Here is a 26,122-nt window from a genome sequence, read left to right as displayed (position 1 = left end):
AATGCAAAAACATGTAAAAGAGGAATGCACTAAGATAAAAAAAATGGTAGGTTTTATTTACCATAACATGCAAACCAATAATGCTGCTATCCAAGCATAAGCACCATTAGAAGCGACAGTTGTAGTTACAATAGCTTTGTGGCAGTTTCCACACGTTATTTGCATAGGATCGGGTCCAAAGGGAGCTACAGGCATGACCACAACAGTTGGTTGAGGTGCTAGGAAAAAGACACAAAAATTATAAAATAAAAGTATACTGTTATCAAATACTTAACCATTGAATCTTGGTATATTTTCTATAAATATACATAGAATGCAACTGTATTAAAAAATACGTCACGTGTTATTTCTAACAACATTCCGGATCTATTCGAGTTTTCATCAGATTACTATGAAAAAAGTGTCTCTTTGTGAAAAGTTACTTAAATTCAGAAATTAAGGATTTTTTAAGTAGCAACATCTTTACAAATGAGGTGAAGAGTTTGTCAGTGTAGTTAGATGGCTAAAAATCTTGTTCTGGCAAATTGGAGATTCCAGGTTCGCTCCCTCCAAGATGTTAGAAATGGTAAACCTTTGAAAAACAAGACAAATAAATTAAGGTTCAATTTATTACTTAAACGTCTTCTAGAAGTTTATAGAACATTCTATAAAATCATTTATAGTTAACTGTTTAAAAGTTTATGTGTTTCAATAAATTTGTTCTGTTGTCAGGATTAAGTTCGATTCTTAATATTTATGAGTATAATTATATATGTAATGTAATGTTGCATATTACTTACATTTTATTTTACATACTCATACATTAATAATTAAACCTTGAATATTAAGGTAATATTTTTAATAACCTTAATTTATCTAATAATCTAAATTCTGAGTTAAAATTTTATAAAAATATTTGCTCTTTGAAACCGGTTCTTGAGAATAGCCGAATAACAAATAGGCATTTTCTGGGTAAAGTAATTTGTAAAGGATCCTTTTTTATGATAAAATAATTTGTTAAGGATATTTTTTACGGTAAAAGCATCCGAGAGATGCTCTATTTCTATGATAAAATAATTTGAGAAGGTTCTTTTTTACGGTAAAAACGTCCGCGAAGTGCTCTATTTCTATGATAAAATAATTTGTGAAGGGTCATTTTTAAATAAAATAATATGGTAGGATCTGCTTAATTTGCGGAGCGACTTTTATGATAAAAATGATTTATAAAGGATCTCTTTTTTTTAAAAAAAATTAAAAGTTGAACAAAACTTGATGACAGGTTACGTGTTTGTCGTGCATCAAGAAGGTCACACCTCGAATATTTGTAATTGAAAAAACAAACTTTTGGTACAATCTCAGTCATATATGGCAACGTTGCTTTTAAAAGGTAACGAGTAAAAGTACAAGTATTTTTAAATAAAGTAACGAGTAAAAAGTTCTTATTTTAAAAAGTAACGAGTAAAAAGTACAAGTAAAAGTACAAGTACTAAACAAAAAAAGTAACGATTTAAAAGTACATTTCTAGAAAATCGAAAATTCAAAGTAACCTAAAATTTTATTGAATAATATTCTTATATTCTTTAAAGTTTTTGCAATATTGATCGTATTTATTTAATTATTTTTAATTTTGAAAGTTATGGACACTAATTTATTTTTAAATTCGGAAGAATATTATAATATAATTTTATAATATAATCGTATAATATAATTTTAAAAATAAATATAATTTTAATATCAAATTTTTGTGGATTTGCACGAAGAAGAAATTTTATCTATTGATTTTAATTTTTAGTTTATTATTTTTATTTATTTCAATTACCATTGATTTAAAATTGTTTTACTCTATAGAAACGCGTTTTAAAAGCAGAAAAATAGACAAAGCAAACACTGTGTTTCAGAAAGCTTTGTGATCTTTGAGCTAGTAAAAAATAATTGAATGTGCAGTATAAGTTGAAACAGAACAGTCCACAGTTTCATTTGTAACAATGGCTAATGCTGAAGTCATGCGAGAAAATCATTTTCCGAGCAATTCTGCCTAATGGAATAATTAAAATTTGTAAGCGAATTTTAGTATCAGCGGCTAAATTAATACCTTCGAAATTTCAAGAGTTTAAAAAACCAATTATAATAGTTTTCAATAGCACAAATAGTTCAAAAGTTCTTAGAGATTTGACTGGGCGTTGTTTGACAAGGTCGGGCATAAACATAATTTTAGTAAAAAATGTACTAGATAAAAGTGAATTAAGACAAAAATGTATTATCAGTGAGTTCAAAAAGAAAATTGAAAAACGTAATAACAAAATCCAACGTTTTTCATTTAAAATGTATTAAATAAATGCATAAAACTCGAAAATGAATGAAAATAACTTGCTAATTAATATTTTTTTTCATTTTGCAAAATAATTGGAGTGGTGTCACTGAATTTTCAGAGAGTCACGAGAATTTCTCAGAACGTGCTTACCCACGCTGAATAAGCGCTCCACGGGAGCACTAGAAGGCACTGTAGTATTATATTTCACATATAATTTTTTTAAGATTGGATATCGATTCAAAATTTATATGCTTTCCGTTTCGACATTTGAGCTCATGCATGCCATAAATACTTCTGCCGCTGTTGATTGGTATGATGTTTTCAGCTTTAGAAAATTTAAAATCCCTGGTTTTTTTTTTTCCTGTTACGTTATTAGTTATAGCAGGATGTTCAGCTTGGACAATTCTTTCCAATTTTTTTGTAGTCTCCTCCCTAGCTTTTTCTTCCAACCAATTAAATTTGTTGCAAAATACCAGACCAGCAGCAAACTTTTTTTAATTAAATTTTTTTTATTTTTAGAAAGCTTACCGAGTTTTAGAAAAAAGTAACGATTTCATTCGACATTTCCGTTACAAATACTTGTACTTTTTCCCTAAAAAAGTAACGAAAGTACAAGTAAAAGTACTGAATTTAAAAAGTAACGAAGTACAAGTAAAAGTACGTACTTTTTACTTGTACCGGCGGTACAAGTAACGAAAGTAAAAGTACTGCCATATATGATCTCAGTGGCAGAATTTGTTCGAGCTATCTGAGAAAAAACGAACTTTTAGTACAATCCCTGTGGCAGAATTTTTTCGAGCTATCTGCGACAAAACTCCCTAACACTGATATCTTTTAGCAAAATACTTTTAATAATACATAATATATGTTACTAATTTAAAATAACAAAAGCGTTGTGTTTACTAAAAAAAAAACTACAATATTTTTTTAATTGAACATGCGATAATTTTTTATTCTGATATTATTGGTGATATTCTTGCATTTGGTCGGGGGGGGGGATGCACAATTATTACCTTTTTCGCATTTTGTAAATAATCATCACTATAAAAATAATTAAGAAAACCCGTAGTAGTAATTGCGAAAAAAAGATCGATTACGAAATCACGCGAATCGGACTTCTCAAATGCGTGTTTGGTTTGGAGATTAGTTGCTTTAATTAATATCATATAAAAATATCGGATTTAAAAACTATGGAGAAATCAATAGCAATAACTGTCGAAAATTCTTCAGAATTAAAAAGTAAGAACTCAAATGCACGATATGAATTTTCCATGCTGTTTGAAATGTATCGGGATATTTAAGATCTATGCAGTTACACACAAACTTTTCGTTTATAATGTATGTAATAATTTCAAAAGTATAAATATTTAAAATACATTTGTGCTAGCCCTGTACTTCTTGTATCCCTGAACTCTTTTTATGCTAGCATTGTACTGCGCTGGAAATCCATTATTTGCTCGACATACGAGGGCTGTAAATTAAATAGTGGCAACTTAACCTTGAAACTCACAGAAGGGCGGGCATGCGAAATAGGATATGGGAACGGTGAAGTGGAGCTGTTGTCGATGTGTAGAGTGCAAAAAAACAGTCGATCTGCTTAGAAGGGTAGTTGTTGTGTGGCGTTAAAGTGAGGAGTTTCGTGTCCATCGCTGTAAAGCATGTTTTCAAAAGGTGATCAGCGGTTGTCGCTTAAAATCGAGGTTGTCCGTGGCAAAAATGCAACAGAATGCTATCCAGGATTAGTGGAAACCTGTGACGCAAATGCTTTACCGTATTGGTCAGTAGAACGATGGGTTCAAGCATCTCGTCTTTTTCGTCATTAAGCCTTTTGAAAACATGCTTTAGAGCGATGGAAACGAAACTCCTCACTTTAACGCCACACAACAACTACCCTTCTAAGCAGATCGACTGTATTTTGCACGCTACACATCGACAACAGCTCCACCTCACCTCTCCCATATCCTACTTGCGCATGCCCACCCTTCTGTGAGTTTCAAGGTTAAGTTGCCACTATTTAATTTACAACCCTCGTATAATTCCTAACTATCTTGAATCTATATAAAAAAAAATTTTACTAAATTTTAATGAACATTCAAAAAACTTTAATTTCATTCCTCTCTGAAAGCTTTAAGCTGGTCTTGTCTTCTTAACATCCTCCGATTTCATGATTCAAAACCTTCCAGATTTTTCGTGATGCAAACAAACAGAAATGTCCGTTAGATAAATTTCTTACGTTTGTCTGTAAATAAGGGTAGGATTTGCTAATTAAATTAGATTAAGTTTTAAATGTGATAACGGATACGAATGACATATCTTTGTATGAAAAATAACAGATATTTGATATAATTTTTGAAAGCGGTTCTTAATGCTAGAAGAATTTCTGAAACTGCACCCTCTGTTTGGTTGATTTCTTCTGAGTTCATTATGAAGATATTAATAAAAGGAGATAAAGTGTCAAGCTTTTGAATCATTTTTAGTAACAGTTTTTGGATTTTGCGGCGGCAGAATCGCTAAGAACTGATTAATAAGTTCCGAAGTTTCACTTTTTTCTCAACATGAGCTGATGTTAAAAGTAATATTTATTAGAATATACAGGGAACCCTAAACTAGACGGACGATTTTCCAAAATTTATAATCGGAAAACGGTTAAGGTAAAAAATAAGTCTAGCAGAAAATTCATGTGTCAGAACATATATTTTATTTTCCAGGGTTTTTGATTTCAGGTCAAAACTTTTCAGACGGATGACACAACAGATAGCAAAACCTGTAAATCAAAAAGAAAAAAAAAATAACTGAAAACAACTTCAAAGTGCTTCGAAATCTTTCATGAATGAACGTTAAAATTACAATATTTAAATACAGAAATAAGCAGCTCTCAATTGTCGCAATGAAAGGGTAGAGACTTACAGCTCCATCTTTCGAAAACTTTTTGAACTAAAATTAAAAACTCCGAGAATATAAATTTTGTCCCGTCACATGAATTTGCTGCAACGATTGTTTCTTTTAGCCTTAAGCTGACTGTAATAAATTTCTTTTTATTTAACTGTAGTTAGTAATAAAACTTGGATAAATTTTTACACATTGAGTTTTTTTTTAATAAATTACACTTTGAACGTGTCTTTTTATATTATATGTCAACTTAATTTGCAATTTTACTTTATTAGCATGGTTAAAAAATCAACTTTAAAGATTGACACGTTTAGAATATTATATTAGGAAAAATACACAAACGATAATTATAAAAAAAGTTTAATTTCACAAATGCTCTTTTCATTAAAAAAATTAAAATATTTCCTACAATAACCAAAGTAATGGTGTATAATAAAATAGATTTATAACATTGAGCGTGTAACTGGACGAAACAGTTGAAATATTATGGAACATAAAACATGTTCTTTTTCTATTTTTAGTGATAAAGCAGGAAGAAATGTTAACAACTAGCAGCTTTGCTAAAAACTTGTGTAATACGAACCAAATCTCAGGAAATAATAAATAAAATTGCCTATTATATATGCGAGAAATATATAAATATAAAAATGTAATGCAAATATAAAATATTGTTTTAAAATATAACATAAAAAAGTTAACATACTTTGCTCCATATTTCACTGCAGTAAAAAGCTGAAATAAAAAAATATGTATAAATATTTTGCGGAAATACAATAAAGAAAAATGTTAAGGGTTTGGAGTAGTATTGAGTTAGATCATGCATTTTCCAAAGGTTAAATTTTTATATTAAGCTGTTTATTGCTATTCCAAATCCGTTCTTAACAAGTCTTTGGAATCTCCGCTAGGAAACAGTACTATACACAACAAAAACTTACTGCTTACGTGGAAATCGTGGTGTCCCCCAAAATATTAATACAGTACTGAACAATTCGAAAATGTGGCCTATCAAATCGGCCTCAGGCCTTTATATCTGTGTTTTGTAATATTACAATTTAAAGTTAATTATAAAAAAATTTTAAATATAAAAAACTTTATTTTATATAGATAAAATCATTTCCTGTTTGTCTCTTGTCTCATTATATTGTATACATAATCGATATGTTACCGGCAAAGTATGAAATCCGGCATTGTATAGAATGACTAGGCATTGTATAGATTGCCTAAAATTAGCCGGCAAAGTATGAAATGATTTATATTTCACACATTTCCTAAGTATTCTATAGATTCAATTTTCTTTCAACGTTTTGCAATGGCACTCTCAGTATTTTTTCAGAATAACATTTTTATTTTTGTGAAATCCATGTTACTGTGAATGACCGAAATTAGTAGTTTTACATTTATTCGATATTTTAATACTTACTGACGATAGATTAGAAGAAACATCAGTGTAGTGTATACCGGGCAGTGGCACTTCACTTTACAAAAAACATCAGTGCATGGTATACCGGGCAAATTTATACCGGGCAATGGCATTTAACTGGAATTAGTATGACTGGACCTTTGGTAAATGTCCGAAATATATACTAGATCTAGTTAAGCGCCATTGCCTGGTATACCCTACACTGTTGTTTTTTTTAAGATCAAGTGCCATTGCCCGGTATATATTTGCCCGGTATACTCTACACTGATGTTTTTTTAAGATCAAGGGTCACTGCCAGGTATACATTTGCCCGATACTCCAAACACTGATGTTTCTTCTAATCTATCGTCAGTAAGTATTAAAATCTTGAATAAATGTAATTATATCCACGAATAAATTAATATAATATCGGATGTAATAAATATTTCGGACATTCACCAAAGCGACTATGTGATTGTCAACATTCACCGGTGAAAGTCAACAACCACCGATGTCGCTCATTCACAACAACATGCACATCATTTGCGTAATAACTTCATCAGGACGTTTATTTCATACTTTGCCTAAATACCATCCGACATTGTATAGAATGCCTAGGCATTCTATACAATGCCTAGGCAAAGTATGTAATACTTCTCACATTTTATACTTTGCCAAAAAACGTCAGGCATTCTATACAATGCCTAGTCATTCTATACAATGCCGGCGTTTCATACTTTGCCGGTAACAAATATAAAGATATACGGTTATCATTAGACATCGTTAACGAGCAAAATTACTTCTCTATTATTCCCTCTTATTTTGTTGCACATTCTATTTTCCAAACTTTACTTTTTTTCAAGAACTTATGAATGTCAAAGTAATCAATTATTTCAATACGATTAACATATGAAAAAAATGGGCTTACAAAAATTATAATAATTTTATATTTTTTAACTCACTATGCGCCAAAGCTCCGATTATAGGAACATTGATTGTAACCACCATTTATTTCAAATAATGCATCACTAAATATAAGCTTATTTGATTATATTTCTATGAAAAGGAAAAAGATTTCTTGAGTTTAAATTTTTTATAATGAAAATAGGCCAAAACTTATAACTTTTTTTTCTATTCCATTTTTGAACACAGTCCTAAAGTATATTTTTTTCTATAATTGTAGAAGATCTTTAGAAGTTAGTTATCTTCTATTCTAGTTAAAAGATGATTTAAATAATTATTTAAAGTAGTTGATAACAACCTTACTGTTCATAAGTTCCGATTTGGGAGCTTTAGCGGGAAGTTTGAATCTTAAACTAATTAATATTTTAGGGCAAAATCTTTTATAATGCTTCACACGTACATTATTAAATGCAATTATTGTAAAAAAATTAAACAAAATATGTATTGTTCTTTGACACAATGGAGCTTAATGGGTTTTGACAAAATGATTAACATTTTGAAATATAAATAACTTAATTCAAGAGAAATAAAAAATAACTTCCTATATTTGAATAGTTATGAAGATATAAATCTCATAAAATTACTAATTTCTGATACACATTCTGTATTACAGAGTTTTAGTTATTATTATTTTCTTAAAGTACAAAGTACAATTGAATATTTTACAAATCCAGGAAATAGTTTATTTTAACAAAATGTGCACTGCGAATATATATATATATATATATATATATATATATATATATATATATATATATATATATATATATACAACAAAACACGAAGAAAATTAAGAAAAATAATAAGTTTAATTTATTGGGCATAAGCTGCAAGTAAACAGAACTCATTAGATAAGTTCAAAATGAAGATAAAACAAAGGAAAATTACAGACATATTAAAAAAAGGGGGAAAAGAAAAATAATAATGAAAAAAAAAACAAACAAACTGGGAGAAAAAGGGATAAAATTTTTTTTCATCAGCCCACACGATTATTTTCGCAAAAAAGAGTGCTTTCTGATATTGTATCAATGTAGTCAAAGAAAAATATATTAATACAATAGTGTGAGGAGCACTCAAAAAATTACTACAAATAAAATAGAACGCAATAATTAAAAATAACTCGTAAAAACAGAAAATAAGATAAAAAGAAAAAACAGAATAAAACAAAAACTATAAGGCAAGTAGCGAATTCAAATGTACTTACATGAACGAAAATTTTTTCAAGAATGATTTAAAAAATATTTTCGTAACAAGATTGCCATATTGAAAATATGGCAATCTTGTGATATGAAAACTAAAACGCGAACCGAGCGTAACTAGAGGAGTTTTGTTTTAAAGTGCCGTTCTTACTGCATTGCTGAAGTGCGTTTGACTTGTTAGTTACCAAGGATGGGCCCGAAATGGATATGTGCAACGCAGTTTTATACTGGATAATTTAAAGAAGTTGACCATAAATAATTTTAGAAAATGAATATTTATTTAAGAAAAATATAGAAAATAGAAAAGAGAAACATGAATTGCCTGTTTTGCACATAATTTTAACCATGGATTTGCCCGAAATGGATTTGCACATGAAAAAATTGTATAAATTTATAAAGAAATTTATACTAAATAATTTTTGCCATGGATTGGCCCGAAATGGATTTGCTCATGGAAAAATTATATAAATTAACAAAGGAATTTTTTTTTAGTAAATGAATTGTTTGGTAAATAATTTTGACCACGGATTTGCCCGATAAGGATTTGCACATGGAAAAATTATACAAATTAACAAAGAAATTATTTAGTAAATAATTTTGGCAACGGATTTACCCGAAATGGATTTGCACATGGGAAAATTATATAAATTAACAAATAAAATGTTTAGTAAATATATCCACAAAAATATGAAATTGTTAGGTAAATTGTGAGATAATTGTGATACAAATAATAAGGAGAAATAAAAGAGAAGGAATTATATTCGTTAATGATACTAAATGATTACCTTACATCAGGGGTCCCCAACCCTTCGCCCGCGGGCACCATGGTGCCGGTCGATCGGTCTTGGTGCTCCCGCTGCTTGTGCCCAATAATAAAATATTTCAGTTTTCCATTTTCCCGTTAAATGCTATGCAACTTTTATTCTATGCAAATACATACTGAATTACGCTGACTCAGTAAAGACAAAGTACTTGATAGATTTCTACATTTAATTGAAGAAATAAAAAATAATCTTGCAATCAAAAATCAAATATTTTTAGAACTAAGAGATCCTCTTTGGCTAGCAGATTTGTCTTTCATAACGGACATAATGGAAAAACTAAATAATTTAAACTTGGCGCTGCAGGGAAAGGACAAACATATGGCAAAAATGATAGAGGCTATAAACTCGTTCAGAGCTAAGCTAGTTTTGTGGGTATCACATTTGAAAATGAAGTCTCTTGTGCATTTTCCAAACATAAAAAAAATGATAGGTGGCAGTGAAACTCGCTTATCAACATTTGTCATCAATCTCCAATTGCTTCAAGATCAATTTGAAAAGCGATTTCAACAATTTAATACCATCAAGCCATTGATAATCTTTTTTGCTAATCTTTTTACCAACCAAATAAACGTAACCGTAACAGCAACATACATTTCAGAATGTCTTCAAGTAAGAGAGAAGAAGTGGAGATAGAAATTGCGGATCTGCAGAATGACATTATCCTAAAAACTATTATATCAGATAAGAAATTCTGGAATATAGTTGAAGGAATAAATTCCATTCTTAAAAAGAGCAGCATAAAATAAAGTAGTTTTTTCGTTCCACATACTTCATTGTTTTTGACAATGAATATCATAAAATCAAAATGTCCGACCCCGACTTACAGATGAACACCTTGACGATTGCTTGCGACCAGGAATTTCATCATATTGGCTGGCCAGTGAAATACCATGCCTAAGACCACATTGACTGTATTTTATAAATAATTTTTATACTTCGTATGTTTTGAAAGCAATTTAATAATAATTTATTCTACACAAGAATATTAATACTTATTATATTCATATGTTAGATTAATTTTTTCAATTACATTTTTGTGCATTATATGTAGTGTGTATTATTACTTATGTCTATCATCTATAAATTTATCTTGAAAAAATAAATGGTGCACGCCATTCGACCGATATTCTGGTATTTGCTCGTAGGTACAAAAAGGTTGGGAACCCCTGCCTTACATCATTTATAAAGCCAGAAAACAAAAATCATAAAAATTAAGATATGTGTGTTAGCAGAACAGCACTTCATCAGGAGACACACTGCCTGCAAACACACAGGAGCCTTTCTGTTGTCAGTAGTGAAACCAAAAATTGACAGTGCCCCGAATGGAAAATCAAGTATGAAAAAGCAATTAGAAAAATTGAAATGTAAATGCAAAGAAAAATAAATGACAAACAATCACAAAGTAATTCTTAATAATAACTTAAAAGTGCACAAAATAAGGCATAATGAAGAGACGCCCACAAATAAGAAAAATAAGATAAAGTTACAGTTAGAATAGCCACATTAAAATAAAATATAAATTGAAAAATAATTAAGAAAATTTTAGAAATAAATCAAGTGATGACCCTTTTTTTTTGAAAATCTTGAAAAAATAAAACAGAAAAAAAAATTCAAGGAGTAAACACAGAAAAACATTCAATGAGTAAACACAGAAAAGCATTTAATGAGTATTATTTTTGATATCAAGCAAAGTGCGAGCTTATAAAAAAGAAGATCTCAATAAAGATAAATGCATTTTTTTTGACACTGGATTAATAACCATTTTTAAAGCGAAAAAGGTAGATAAAAATTTCATATAAAGCACTTAAAATTGCAATAAATTTCGAAAAAAAAAAAACTGATTCGGTTTAGGTTGATAAATGAAAATGGCTTTTTCAGCGCGTCAAATTTTAATTTCGTAGTTGCTTTTCAGCTAGCTGTAGATCGGCCCATGATGTATTTTTACTTACAAGTTTAATAGATAATTATTCTCGAATTAATAATCAAATTTTAATTTCTCTTAATCCATCGTACTCTCTATATATTTTTCTACACACTTTCATAATTTCCTGTTTTCTTATAGTTTTTGCGGTGTTGAAAAAATACCAAGCGAAAAGCAAGAAGTCGTTACTGAGTGACTTAAAAAACAATTTTTATGATGACTTCTATTGATTAATATGATTACGTAAAATCAATGCTTTTTTATTTTTCATATTACTAGCATTTATTAGCAGAAATAAAGTCGTCAATTGATTAAAATGTTTATATACATGCAGTATCATCTATTTATTTGCTCAATCTAACACATCACCTAATTTTTTATGCACAAAAATTTATCACGGCGCACAGAGTAAAATAATATTGCATTTTTTTATTAGATTCATGCATGCAACGTACAAATTAAGAGTTCATAAATTATGACATTTTGTATTTACTTTCAAAATGTTTCAGTTGTTATTATTTATATAGTTTTTTAGAAAATAAAAAATTGTGACTATTCTTAAGATCTGTTCGACTATAGAATGACTTTGGAGATTGGGTAAGAGTTTATAGAATGACTTTATATAGTTTATTGAATGTAATATTTACTGAGAAAGGAACAAAATAGTGCAAGAAATGCGTGACTATTGAACGCATGATTATTGATCACAGCATCGATTAACAATGAATTTTGTGAAATGTGTTAGTATTTGTTACACCTAGCTACCATGACTCACTAAGTCACTAATCTACTTTTTTTTCATATTAACATTTTTAATAAAATCAGAATTAACTTTCTTTTTATTCTAAGTTTGTTACTATAAGTATTTTATGGCCGTTAATTAGGAATCCAATGTATATAAATATTTTTCTCATGTAAATAGATAGTTCATTTAAAAAATAATAATTTACAGCAATACAGGGATTTATTTAAAGAATTAATAAGAAGCTAACTGAAAGAAAATTTTGATATTTTGTATTATAAGTATCCTCTATGATAACATTATACTGTAAAATTATCAATTAACAATAGCCTCTAATCATTGTAAATCTCATGAGAAATTAAAAACGTTTACGAAAATCGGCCGAATCTCTAGATGAAAAGTATTTTTACACGATTAATATATGATAATGCGATAAGTGAAATTATTGGACTCTAGAATTTTTTGTGCGGCTAAGATTCCTAATCATTCTGTTAGAAATTACTAAATGAAGAAATTTAATTTGCTTTTATTTTCCAATAAATCCATGTTTATTAATTAAGTTTGCAAACATATTTCATTACAGTCGAATAAGTGTTCATTTTCATAAAATTTGCGCCAAACAGCTCCAATCAAATTAATTTTATTTTATAATTTTATAACCGGCGTTTAACAGTTGACCTTCTCTTGAGTTTTCAACTATAAAAATTCAACTTCGCATCCTTATAATTTTCAACCCAGAATACATGGGAACTCTTGGATAAAATATTGGAATGAGCTAACCTTCGTGGAAGACTTATTGATGGAACAATTAAACCTCATATGTGTTATATGGAGAGGAAAACCACAAAATGCTCGCACGGTTAGCCATACGACAAGGGGAATCTAACCCATGATTCGTCAATTTTCTACCATTAAGAATATTTTACGTCAGCACTGTAGTTGGTGCGAGCCGAAGGCAGAATTCGTATCAACCAGCCACAGCTGGGATTCGAACCCATGTAACCTTATTGGAAGACGAACGCTCTTTTCCTTGAGCCACCACGGTTCTTTTCGTTGTTCATAAAAGTAAAAGAGGGTTTAAAAAAAACAATTTTGACTATAACAAGAGCCGTAAATTTTTAAATGTCTAAACAATATTTCTCTATAGATCTAATTTTAGATTGAGCAAAGCTATGTTGTAAAACATGCTGTTTTGACAGTTCCGTAGAATATTTAAAATTGATTTAGTCTATATATTGGTGCACTGATTTCAAAAAATTTTTAGTCTCTATTTTGAAAAATTTATTTCAAGTTTAAGCAACACTTTGAGTAGATACACTAAAATTCTAAAATTAGAATAATTAACAAAGAGAATTTCAGTTTTTAAAATATGCACATCGAATATAATTGAAATAATTCCAAAGTATCAGACAATTTAGCTGTGATGAATATCCGAAAAAATAACAGATGAAAGTATATTTGAAACCAACGTAATACTCCGAATGAAGATCAGTTACAAACTTTCCTGCATCAAACGAAATAAAAAAAATTGTAAATCTGAGTAACATTTTATACAATGAAAGTATAATATTTCTTACCTATTTTCGTAGGTGGATAGCTAAATGTATAGCAATTGAAAATGGAAGCTTATTGATATGTTTAAAACTAAACGAATTTTAGTAAACAAGACACAAACGTTGTGTACATTATTTCTGATTTTACAACGGAAACTTGAAAGGAAGAGAATCTACTGATGAATCTGTAGATATTAAGAGTATCTCTTTGGAAATATTAAAGGCATTGTTCGCTTCGGCCGGAAATTTACCGTTGAGCTTCCTCTGTTAGAGATTCCTTTCCAACAAAAATATAGATTTGAATCTAACATAAAAAATAAATGCATTTCTGGGAGCAGTTACACTGTAGTTTTTGATAGTCAACTGTTCTATATAGCATCAAGTTCTCCCTAAGCGTTTTTAGAAGGACTGCTTGCCCTGCCTGCTTTTTGATCCCTCTTAGCCCTTTTTGAAAAAGTAAGCTGCCATACCTTTAAAACACTGCCGTTTAATTCATATTTCATTTTTATGAAAAATTAATTAACTGTAAAAATAATAATTACACTCAAAAATTAACTGCGTCTATAGGTTTAATTCTGGTTACTATTAAAAATATTCACTTTTTTTCGGGTTATTCTCAACTAGTTAAATTCTTATAAGTTTCTCTTTTTTTCTCAAGGTGGTATATTAATAAATTTGTAAGTAATTTTAAAATTATTTCTTGAATAAAAACTTTTTATTTAAAAAAATAGCATTTTAAATGTTTATCCTCCAATAATTTTCAACATAAATTATAAAAAAAAATTTTTCATTTTTTTTTTAAAAATGCAGTCAGCGGGATTGTCTCTTAGCATGCCTTTTATTATTGATTAATAGATATTGAATAATATGATAATTATTGATTGATCCTTATTGATAACTATTTTTGGAAATATACACATAAAATAGGTAGCTTAAAAATTTTTGAGGATCAACCTTAATTATTGCATGATATTACAGATTTTAATAAATTTTGACGGTGTTGAGTGAGTTCCCTTTCAAAACTCAAATTTCTGTGAGGAAGTAAGTCTTTTTATTATTACCACGTTTATATAAACTTGCCTTAGTGTATGTCTGTCCGGGTGGAATTTTGTAATCGATTTTAAACTAACTTCCCGACTAGCTACAAACTTCAAATTTGGCACATAGTTCAGAATTGGATGACAATGCATGAAAATGAAGAGAAAAAAGACATACAAAGTAAAATAAAATTAAAAAAATTTTGAGATTGTCTTTTGTTGTCGATTCCATTATTTCAAATTAGTATTACATGTCAGGTGAAAAGATTTTTATTGTCGGAGTATCTTTATTGGCTGAAAAATCACGTGGTAGGATCCAGTTTTTCCTCATTCATTTCCGGATTGTTTTGGTTGTCATCAGCATAAAACTAATGAAAGTCGTAAAGGTACTGTTTTTCTATAAAGATTTTTGTATCCCTAATTTAAAATGAAAGTTCTATTATTTTAGTAGTGGTCTTGTAGTAGTCTTGACTACTCTTGACTAAGAAAAATAATCTAAATAAAAATATATATTTTTAAAAACCACGTTTTTTGTAGTGAAGAATATTAATTGAAAAGTAATAATTTTTAAAAAATATAAAATAAAAATTAAAAAAATTATAATTTAAAATAAAAAAATTCAAAATAAAAAATAATATTTTTAAAAACCACGTTTTTGTAGTGGAGAATAATAATTAAAAAGAAATTGAAAAACGTGGGGCGCATGAAATACATAACAGTATACATGCACATATATATACACATTTTCTTACTCATACACATGCACAGCCACATATACATATGCATATACACAAACATATTCCACATCCACATACAATTACAGATATACCATACACATATTCTCAAGAGCACATATACACACACTATAACATTACTGTTATGTATTTCATGCGCCCCACGTTTTTCGTTTTCCAATTTTTTTTAAAATTATTATTCTCCACTACAAAAACGTGGTTTTTAAAAATATTATTTATAACTAGGGAGAACTATGAATCGAGGATACATTCCTTTATAACTTATGAAAGATATCTTCCTTCACGTGATACCATTAACAAACATACACTCTACATCAGAGGTTTTTAAAAGGTATTCCGCGGAGCCTTAGGGTTCCGTAGAAGGGTTGCTCCCAGTAACTTAATATCATTAAAGTTCAGCGTAAAACGTTAAAGAAAGAAGGAAAAAACACAGTTTTTCAAATATAGTTACATTTATTGCAATTTTTTGTTGTTGTTGAAAGAATAAAAAAAATTTATTTGTTCATATGTAGTGATATTTCCTTTAAATTTTTTAAATTCGTATCTCGCAAAGAAAATGTATTTCAAAATAGTGATGAAAATACTGATGTTAGAGGGATAATAGTAGAGCAATTATTATTGTTTCAAGTGGAAATTTTTTCTGTTTAATTAGAGATGAAGTTTTTGAACAGAGGGCATATTTTTTAAACGTTAACATATCATTCCGGGTATCAATAATTGTTTTGAATCCTACGATCTTATAAATACGCTAATCATGAAATTTTGAAAAAATTGTATTAAAAGTGGGGTATCAGAATTATTCTCTATATTTTAAATTTTAACATTTAAGTGCACAGCGAAAAAAAAAATCCGAGTAAAATTATCATACTGTACGGTAATGACATTTCTGGTACAAAGAAAAAAAAACAATTCTGGTAAATAAAAGCAAAATACACGGTATTTAAACCATTCATTTGGTTATTTTTCCGTTCATAGGATAACAGTTTACGATATATTCTGGTTTTCAAAATTATTGTTTTCATTATTGCCCATTTAATTAAAAATATACACAACTGAGAAGTAAATTTAACCAAATAAATGGTTTTTATACCATGCGCAAAGGTATCATGGCAAAATTACCAAATTTTACCACACTTCACAAATTATAAAACCAGTTTTATTGTTCATTTTATCTAATTAATTACCAAAGCTCTTCAATAAAAATAACGAAACTTCTTGGTGATCCCATAGAACCCAAAACACGGTAAATTCTGGTAGTTTTGACAATAAAATTTTTTGCAGCGTGACGCAAAATTTAAAAAAAAAATTAAGATGAAGAATCTGGGAACGCAACGATATTTTCAAAGACAAGTAATTTATGTCGTTGTAAATGGAAATAAATTGAACTGAATGATTATTTTTTTAATATAAAACGTTTATTAACATCAATAAACATTAAATATAATAAGCATAAAAACATTTAGGGCAGTATAACACAACAACTGAGAACATTATAAAAATTAGACCAAAACACAGAACACAAATTTTACGAATCAGAACAAAACGGGATTAAAACTCCACAATTTAATAATCATAATCTTTATAACATGATAAAAATAAGTAAATATATATAAGATTAAAGCTTATATTTTAAAAGGCAGTGATTTTAAACAAGTGATGTTAAATACCACTTTATAATCATTAGTCATGTAATAGAAAAAATAATAATTTGAATAATAATTACAATTATACTCATTACATTAAAAATATTAATTATATTCATAACATTAAAAATATTAATTATACTCATTACATTCGTTTATTAAAAATTGTCTTCATAACATTTTACAATTTAGATAATATTAAAATTTAATGCATTTATGAAGATGAAGTTTCAGAATAGCTTTATTGTTCTTAGGAATAAAAAGTATCAATTTCTACATTAAAAATAATTTTTTATGCATAATACAATATGCCTTTTAGCTATATACTAAAATACATTGTATTAAAAATAATTTTGCTTCACATGTAATTAAGTTTTTTGTTTATTCATACTTTTTTGCAAAATTTAAAGTACGTCTTAAATTAACTATAAAATTACAACTATAATAATCAAACAGAAAGTTTTATTTATAAATCGATGTACATGTTAGATTCACATTTTTGTAAAAGCTCATTTCAAATATAATATAAAAATTCTAGGTGGTATATAGTGAATATATAACAATATAATTATCTGAGATTATTTTTGTAAATTTTTATTAAGCTTAGAGAAAAATAAAAAACCAAAAATAAATTTTTTAATGAAAACAAAAATCATGTAACAAATTAAAGAAAAAACTCGAAAAGTTGTTTGTAAAAATCATACATAATTTACAATTTAAAAACATAAAAGCAACATTCAAAAAAATAGTACAACACACAAGTAGTACACCATACAAAAAATTAGTATTACACAAGTAGAAAATTATAACAGGGTGGCCACAAGCACAGAGAAAAAAAAATCCCGACTTTTCTAATCTGATTTATCGAATTTCCCTAATTTTTGTAAACGAGGGCACACACTTAATATTCAATTTTCAGCTGCACGTTATTTTTATGCGCAAAATTTTGTTTTATTATATATTATATTGATGTATTTTATTTCATGTTAAAGGGTTGAAAATAAACAAGTTTTAAAAAAAATAATTAAAAAAAAAATTACTAATTCAATAACATTTTGAGTATTTTAATTCAATTCTCTAACTTTTTCCTGTTGTGTGGCCACCCTGCAAAAATAAAATTTTGGTGCACAACATTAAGTAAATTTAATTTTCGCACTAGTGCGAGGTTTGAGTCTTAAAGTTAGCATGCAACTTTATTACATTTCTAAGAAAGCATAAGCCGTTCTATTTCACTGAATAATTTTATATTTCAAAATAGATTCAAAGCAAAGTATATATTGTTCTTTTTATTTTACTGCAAAATCGTTATTGTCTTCAATGTATGGGGAAAGTTAAAACGATGCGCCACTTTTGAATTACAGGAATCTTAAAATCCTTTAAATGAAGGTAGAATTAGCAAATTGTGTTTTTTTTTTTTTGACTAAAGAGAAAATTTTATCTTATTACTGGCATTGACTAAATTTATGGAATTTGGATTTATGGACATCTTCACGCTCAACAATTTTAAACCCAATTCTAGATTTTTCGGAAAGTTTTTTGTTTTTGCAAATGTAAAATTTTGCGAATTCTTAAAAATAGAGCTCAGAATTTGCAAAAGAAATTAGAATTTTGTAAAAAATTAAAGTCTGTTTAGAATTGTTAAAAAGGTTATTGTGAATCTGAGAAAAATTTACTCATAATTTTCTAAGTCTTAAATTATTACAGAATCAGATTTTTTCTGCCAGAATTCTATTTTTCTGAATAAGCGAAGACAAGGTCCTGTTCTTATGAAGAAAAAAAAAAACCTTAAACAAACAATGTCTTTCAGGGGGCTGCGGTTAGAAATTCCAAATTTAAGACAACTTGCGTTTATCAAACGATTAATGAAGTGGAAAAAGTTGTTCAATTTCCTAATGAGATAATGGTCAGTCATGATGGTGGTCACCAGTTTATTCCTGTTGGTAAATCATAGAAAAACCGAACAACCTTGATCGGTCAACCACCGAGGATACTTTTGTTCATACTGTTGGTGCATTCAGAGAAATGAAACTCTCATTCTTGATAATTGAGCAAGTATTTCTTTAATTTTGAGAATCATTTCGTCCCGAAATGACGTGATTTACGGCGAACTCTCAAATGTAAGACGAAAATGTCGAATTCAAATCGAAACACCATCGCTGTGCATTTAGGGTGAGTGTTAACAAGAATGACAAAACTAGAATAACGTCTAGACAAGGGATCTATGCTCGCGGGCACCATAGCGCCCGTCGATCGGCCTATGTGCGCCAGCTGCTTGTGCCCAACGATAAAATATTTCAGTTTTCCATTTTCCCATAAAATGATATGCAAAAATTAATGCGGTAAATTACTACAATTGCTACACGTAATGAAATTTATTACCGAAATAGTTAACTTAATTCTAGCAGCTCCTTTGCAACTTCGAATTTTCAAGGCAACAAAAACCTGATGATGCTGACCTCATTTTACATACTGAAGTACGCTGGCTCCATAAAGGCAAAGTACTTGAAAGATTTAATCGAAGAAATAAAAATTTATCTTGCAGCCAAAAATCAAATATTTTTAGAAGTAACAGATCCTCTTTGGCTAGGAGATTTGTCTTCCGTAACAGACATAATTGAAAAACTTAATAATTTAAACTTGGAGCTGCAGGGAAAAGACTAACTTATAGCAAGAATGATAAGAGCTATACACTCGTTCAGAACTAAATTAGTTTTCTGGATATCACATTTGAAAATGTCACATTTGAAGTCTCTTTTGCATTTTCATAATTGACAACAACTGCAATTTCATTTTGCAACATAAAAAAAATGATAGGTGACAGTGAAATTGTCTTATTGACATTTGTCATCAACCTCCAATTGCTTCAAGATCAATTTGAAAAGCGCTCTTAGCAATTTAATATCATCGAGCCTATGGTCACATTTTCTGGAAATCCTTTTACCATCAAATAAACGTAACCGAAATAGCAAAATGCATTTCAGAATGTCTTCAGGTTAGGCGAGAAGAAGTGGAGATAGAAATTTTGTATCTTCAGAATGACATTATCCTCAAAACGATTATATCAGATGAGAAATTCTGGAATATAGTTGACAGAAATAATTTTCCATTCATAAAAAGGGCAACATATATAATAAAGTAGTTTTGTGGTTTCACATACTTGTGAGTATCATTGTTTTCGACAAAGAATTCAAAATATAGATCCCGATTTACAGATAAACACCTTGACGATTTCTTGCAAGTAGGAATTTCATCATGTTCTCTCAATTATGAAGCGATGGCCAGTGAAATGCAATGACAAAGATCACATTGACTGTATTTTATAAATAATTTTTATAGTTTCGTATGTTTTGCAAGCAATTCAGTAATAATTTATTTTACACAAGAATATTAATACAAATTATATTCATATGTTAAATTAATTGTTAAAATTAAATTTCGTGTGCGCTATATGTAGTGTGTGTATTATTACCTATGTCTACCAACTATAAATTTATCTTGAAAAAATAAATGGTGCCCACCATTCGAGCGATATTCTGGTATTTGCTCTTGGTACAAAAAGGTTGAGGACCTCTGGTCTAGACTATAGACAATCGAAAATAAAGCGACAAAATAAGCCGATCGATTGTATGGCGGTCAAGGACTTGGCTTTGCACTAGGAGGATCCGGGAATCGTTTCCCAGTTCGGGTGTTATTGTAATACATTCATTTTTTTCGATCTGTTCTTGTTGTGTTGCGCCACGGTTAGAGAGCCCAAGTGAAGTGATTATTAGAAAAGGATTAAGGAAGGATTTTTAAGAAGATTAGGCACTTTAAAGCTTTTTTTTTGGGGGGGGGGGACGGAAAATAGAATGACGAATTATTTTTTTAAAAAATTTGATGAAATTTGTTTCCTTGAAGAAGGGACGATAGTTATTTCATCATCTGATTTTTTTTAACGCTCATAGCACATACCAGGAAACGGTTTCGTCAAAAATGACGAACGTTTTTACAATATGTGAAGAGGAGCAGTATACTAATAAACCTAGTTCCACCGATTGAACTAAATTGCTTAATTTTGAGGCGAGTGTTATATCTAATGCCCTTAAATGTGACAAACCTTTTTAAATATAAAATTTTTCCGTAAAACTACAAATAAAACAATCTTAAAGAAATAAAACACAAGTTGCACACATACTGGAAAAAAATACAAATCGCATAAGCATAAATATTTACTCGTACAAATTCACATTTATATGTATAGTTTTCAAGAAATTACATATTGTTTATATGCAGTTTAAGAAGCTCCAAAGTTCTATTAATCTTTATAAACACTATTTATCAGCATTTTCTTTAATATTTGAAAACAGGGGTAGGAATTTGAGGACTATGAATCTGAAAAAAAAAATAAGCAACCTTATAACTTTTTGAATTATAATTTAGAGATTAAGACTTACATAAACTATAACTGATGAATTTAAAAACGAATCTTTAAACTCTCAAGCAGTGGTCGGAAAAACTACATTTTTTTAAAAGTTTTATTACAATTGCAGCTACTTTGTTACAAACGTAGGTAACTACAACTCCTTTTTTATAAATGCAGTGACTACAAACTTTCAAAAAGTAGTCAATACTTCATTACTTTAAGGAACCAAACTTTGCACGAGAAATTAATTTACTCCTAGGTTCATAATTGTTTTGAATGAAAAGTTGGCTTGCATTAAACATGAAGAATTACGAGGAGCATCCAGAAAGTAAGTTTCCCTAATTTATAAAAAAAAAACGAACTAGCACGTTCAGAATCATATTTAATGGCAACAAGTACAACAATGTTTCAGCTATTTTTCAACATAGCCACTAGCAGAATTGAGACACTTTTCGTATCGTGGGATCAACTTTTGTATCCCTCTGTCGAAGAACTCTGCCGCCGGTGAATGGAACCAACGTTTGACAGACGTCTTCAGTTCTTCGTCGTTGCCAAAACGCTCACCGGAAGACAGGAATTTCTTGAGGTGCCAGAAAACGTGAAGATCACTGGGGGCAATATCAGGGCTGTAGGGTGGATGATCAAACAACTTCCAGCCAAATTCCGTCAAAACAGCTGCTGTGCGTCATGCCGTATGTGGACAAGCATTGTCATGGAGGAGCGCAACACCTGCAGTAAACATTCCACGACTCCTGTTTTGAAAGGCAAGTCACATTTTCCGCAGTGTTTCGCAGTAACAGTAGACGTCTGTCACACGCTGGTTCCATTCACAGGCGGCAGAGTTCTACGGCAGAGGGATACAAAAGTTGTTCCCACGATACGACAAGTGTCCCAGTTCTGCTAGTGGCTAAGTTAAAAAGTTACTTAAACATTGGTGTACTTGTTGCCAATAAATATGATTCTGAAAGTGTGAGTTCTTTTTTTTTATAAATTAGGAAAACTTACTTTCTGGATGCTCCTTGTATTCAGAAATATTTATTCATATTTACATGAGCCATTTTGTTATTCTGAAAATTTTCTTTCGAATATGTTCATTTAATCCAACTTTTTATGCCGTTATCGACAGTGAATATTTAATTAAAAAAACGTTAGGAAATAATAAATAAATTCCAATTTCGTGAAGTGTTCAATGCTCTCTTATTACTTCTATGAAATGAAGTGGATCGAAAATATGTTTCCCTCTTTAAAAATAACATCAATATTTCACAAGTGTGCATTCGCATGTGAAAGTGTGACCAAGTGTAATAAATTATATATTATTCATAATGGCTAACTCAAATATTAGTTACACGTGACTCTAAATAAGCAATTCTTGTTAACTCACAGCTCACAGTCACAGGGGCATTCTAAATTGCGTCCGGCGCCGGGATAGCTTGGTCGGTAGGGCGTTGGGCTCATGTCCGAGAGTTCGTGGGTTCGAACCCCGCCGGCCGAAGACCCCGTGTAGTAAAGTGAATGATGCACGTTAAATCTGTCGAGGCGCAAAAGTCCTCCACGTTCCCATAACAAATCAATAGCTCTGGGGGTACTGGGAGATCGACCGTTCTCTGATTCAGGTCAAAATTACGATCTGTGGATGGAAGTATAAATGGGTTCGCGCTATAAACGGGTACGACGCATGGTGTGGCAGAAGTCGAATTCTTGACCATAGATGGCGCCACTGAAAAACAAAAAACGCACACTCTGCCTTAAATTTGCTCGGTTTCACCAAGCAGGCTTGCCCGTGTGGCAAGTGGCATTAGAACCAACCAAATTACGTTCGTTGACAGAGCCGCGAAGATTTTGTACAAATTAAATTCGAAGAGTTAGTTGTGTTAGTATCCTGTTTATTTACTGTGTTAACGTAAAAAGTAGTTGCTAGGAATCGCTACAAACAACTGTTTTTCTGTATTGCACTACTCACTACTTTTCTTTTTTTTAAAAAAAGTAACACATTACACTACATAAAAAGGGAGCGACTACAGTAGATTCACTACTTGTAGGTCGTGCTCTACTTCCGACCACTGTCCTGAAGCATTAAACTTTTATTTCTGACGATTCGACAACCCTACCAATGATCCGAATTTTATTTTTGAAAATCATTAAATCAAAAATCACATAACTTTCGACGAAAAGTAAATTCTTGAATATTTGAAGGCACTGTTTTCTCAATCGTGAGTCATGCTAGTACATTCTGGGAGTTCTACAACACTTTCTACCTGAATTCAAAACCGTTAACACTGAATGACGGTATTGGGCAGGGATCAATTCTGTTAGTCAATTAGATTTCCTGGGATTGATTCCAATAGATGATTGAGAGATCCAATAATGTATTAGTTGTAGTGTATCATTTATTATCATTTGTGTAATTGATATGTTGGATTAAGCATGTTTTTGACGAAATTCGTATTTTCGAAAAAATGAAGATAATAATTTCATCAATTTGACAAAATGTTCGCTGGGAGCATCGGCTAGAAAACATTTTCGTCAAAAACGAAGATATTTTCGAGAATTTTGATTATATATTTTTACAGTATATTAGCATCAATAACCACACTAACCAATATTAAAAATTTGGCGAAACTATTTCCTCATTCGAGCCTCTCAATGCATTGTGGGAGTTTTTCAAATTTTTTTATTTCAGTTTAAAACCATTTATTCAAAATGACAGAATGGTGCAGAGGTTAGCATCTGTAGTAATTCTACAAGCTTTGGTTTGTGATCATGAATGAGTATTTATTCACTCTAAAAGTTTTTATTTTATGTTGTACTTCTTAATCAATCTAGTAATCAATACGTTGTACTCCGCTTAATGCCGTTGACGAAAGTATTACCCCCAAACAAGTGACGATAGTAACTTCCTCAATTTGACAAAATACTAGCCGGAGTTTTACCCAGCAAACTGTTTTGTCAAAATTTTTAAACATTTCGTGATTTTGAGCAACCATTTTTACAGCGTCGTGGGAAAAAAAAAGAAATAAACAAAATTAACGTGTTGATTAGTGATACTTCTTCTTTCCAAGTTATGATTATTGTTCCACTAAGAAAAACAAATTCAATTTTTTCAAAAAAAAGGAAAAAAAAAATATTGAAAAATCATTTGCTTATTATATGTAAGGTAAATACTGCTGTGTAGTGAAATTTTAATAAATTTGTGATATTATTCTTACATAATTCAAAAGTTTAAGAAAATATTATTACTTTCGAATCCTGAATTTTGAGACTTAATATTAAACGTAATAACAACATATTTGTTTCAAATAGAAAAGGCGGTAAAAATGCTATACCTTTAAAATAGCGAAAAATAATCCACAATAAGAATACTTTGTCCACTTTGGTTTATTTCAAATTTTCTTGTAAGCACCAAGGTATGCTCCACATGACGGACACTGATGTTGGACATCTTTACAAGAATCAATACAAAGAGGTACCCAGAAAAGAGGACAGCTGTAGGGAAACAAAGATTTTTAATTCATATGATTTATATACTACAATTTTCATATAAACTATGGAATACTAAATGATTGACCTTCTTTTGACAGAAACTCGACTTGAGTTTACCAAACATATGGGTCAAATAAGTCGATTTCATAAGATATTGCTAACTGCACAATGCAATAGTTCAATAGGATCCATGGATTAAAAATTGTTAGATCATTTAAGAAATTCATAAGGTCGTCGTCACGTTGTTCAAATAGTCTTGCTAAAATTTTTGCTCTGAAAGAACATCTCACCGAGTAGAAGGACTGATTGAGGAAGAATTAATGAAGATTGAGGAAGAGTTAAAAAGTGAAATAGGGATATAGCGCAAATAACAGTTAACTTATAAACTAGTTCACACGAGAGCATTTAAAGTGAATGCAAAAACATGCAAAAGAGAAATGCACTAAGAACAGAAAAATGGTATGGTTTTACTTACCAACAAATGCAAACCATTATTGCTGCTATCCAAGCACAAGCACCATTAGTAGCGACAGTTGTAGTTACAACAGCTTTATGGCAGTTTCCACACGTTATTTGCATAGGATCGGGTCCAAACGGAGTTACAGGCATGACCACAACAGTTGTTTGAGGTGCTAGGAAAAAGACACAAAAATTATAAAATAAAAGCATACCGTTATCGCATACTTAACATTGAATCTTGGTATATTTTCTATAAATATAGGTAAAATGCGACTGTATAAGAAAATACGTCACGAGTTATTTCTAACAACATTCCGGATCAATTCGGGTTTTCATCAGATTACTACGAAAATAGTGCTTCTTAGAGTAAAGTTACTTAAATTCAGAAATTAAGTATTTTTTAAGTGACAGCATCTCTATGAATGAGGTGAAGAGTTTGTCAGTGTAGTTAGATGGTCAAAATCCCTGTTCTGGCGAAAATCCCTGTTCTGGCATTTAAAAAATAAAACTAATAAATTAAGGTTTAATTTATTATTTAAATGTCTTCTAGAAGTTTATAGAAC

General features: G+C 29.8%; 2 protein-coding genes across 4 annotated transcripts in view; both read right to left on the bottom strand.

Annotated features, from left to right (window-relative positions):
• The window catches only part of LOC139424771 (lipopolysaccharide-induced tumor necrosis factor-alpha factor homolog), an 80,822-nt gene that overhangs the window by 3,297 nt on the left and 51,403 nt on the right, over positions 1–26,122 (bottom strand). The window contains exons 1-3 of one of the 2 annotated variants that reach the window (XM_016054303.4): positions 13,805–13,982; positions 5,883–5,911; positions 62–218 (exon numbers count right to left, since the gene is read on the bottom strand). In XM_016054303.4, coding sequence (XP_015909789.3) covers positions 62–218; positions 5,883–5,892 — 167 coding nt within the window. In that variant the 5' untranslated portion in view covers positions 5,893–5,911; positions 13,805–13,982. Of the gene's footprint in view, positions 1–61; positions 219–5,882; positions 5,912–13,804; positions 13,983–26,122 lie in introns of those variants that run through there. The other variant, XM_087159171.1, reaches the window with a different exon arrangement.
• The window catches only part of LOC107441151 (lipopolysaccharide-induced tumor necrosis factor-alpha factor homolog), a 58,668-nt gene continuing 51,424 nt past the window's right edge, over positions 18,879–26,122 (bottom strand). For both annotated transcript variants that reach the window (XM_071180204.2, XM_071180203.2), the window contains exons 3-5: positions 25,576–25,732; positions 24,944–25,103; positions 18,879–21,586 (exon numbers count right to left, since the gene is read on the bottom strand). In XM_071180204.2, coding sequence (XP_071036305.1) covers positions 25,001–25,103; positions 25,576–25,732 — 260 coding nt within the window. In that variant the 3' untranslated portion in view covers positions 18,879–21,586; positions 24,944–25,000. The remainder of the gene's footprint in view (positions 21,587–24,943; positions 25,104–25,575; positions 25,733–26,122) is intronic.

This window comes from Parasteatoda tepidariorum, chromosome 1 (genome assembly GCF_982258835.1).
Source record: "Parasteatoda tepidariorum strain Cologne lab strain chromosome 1, Ptep-v5.0, whole genome shotgun sequence".
Lineage (NCBI taxonomy): Eukaryota > Metazoa > Arthropoda > Arachnida > Araneae > Theridiidae > Parasteatoda > Parasteatoda tepidariorum.
Note: the sequence above shows the minus strand (reverse complement) of the source record. Positions and strands in the feature narration are given on the sequence as shown.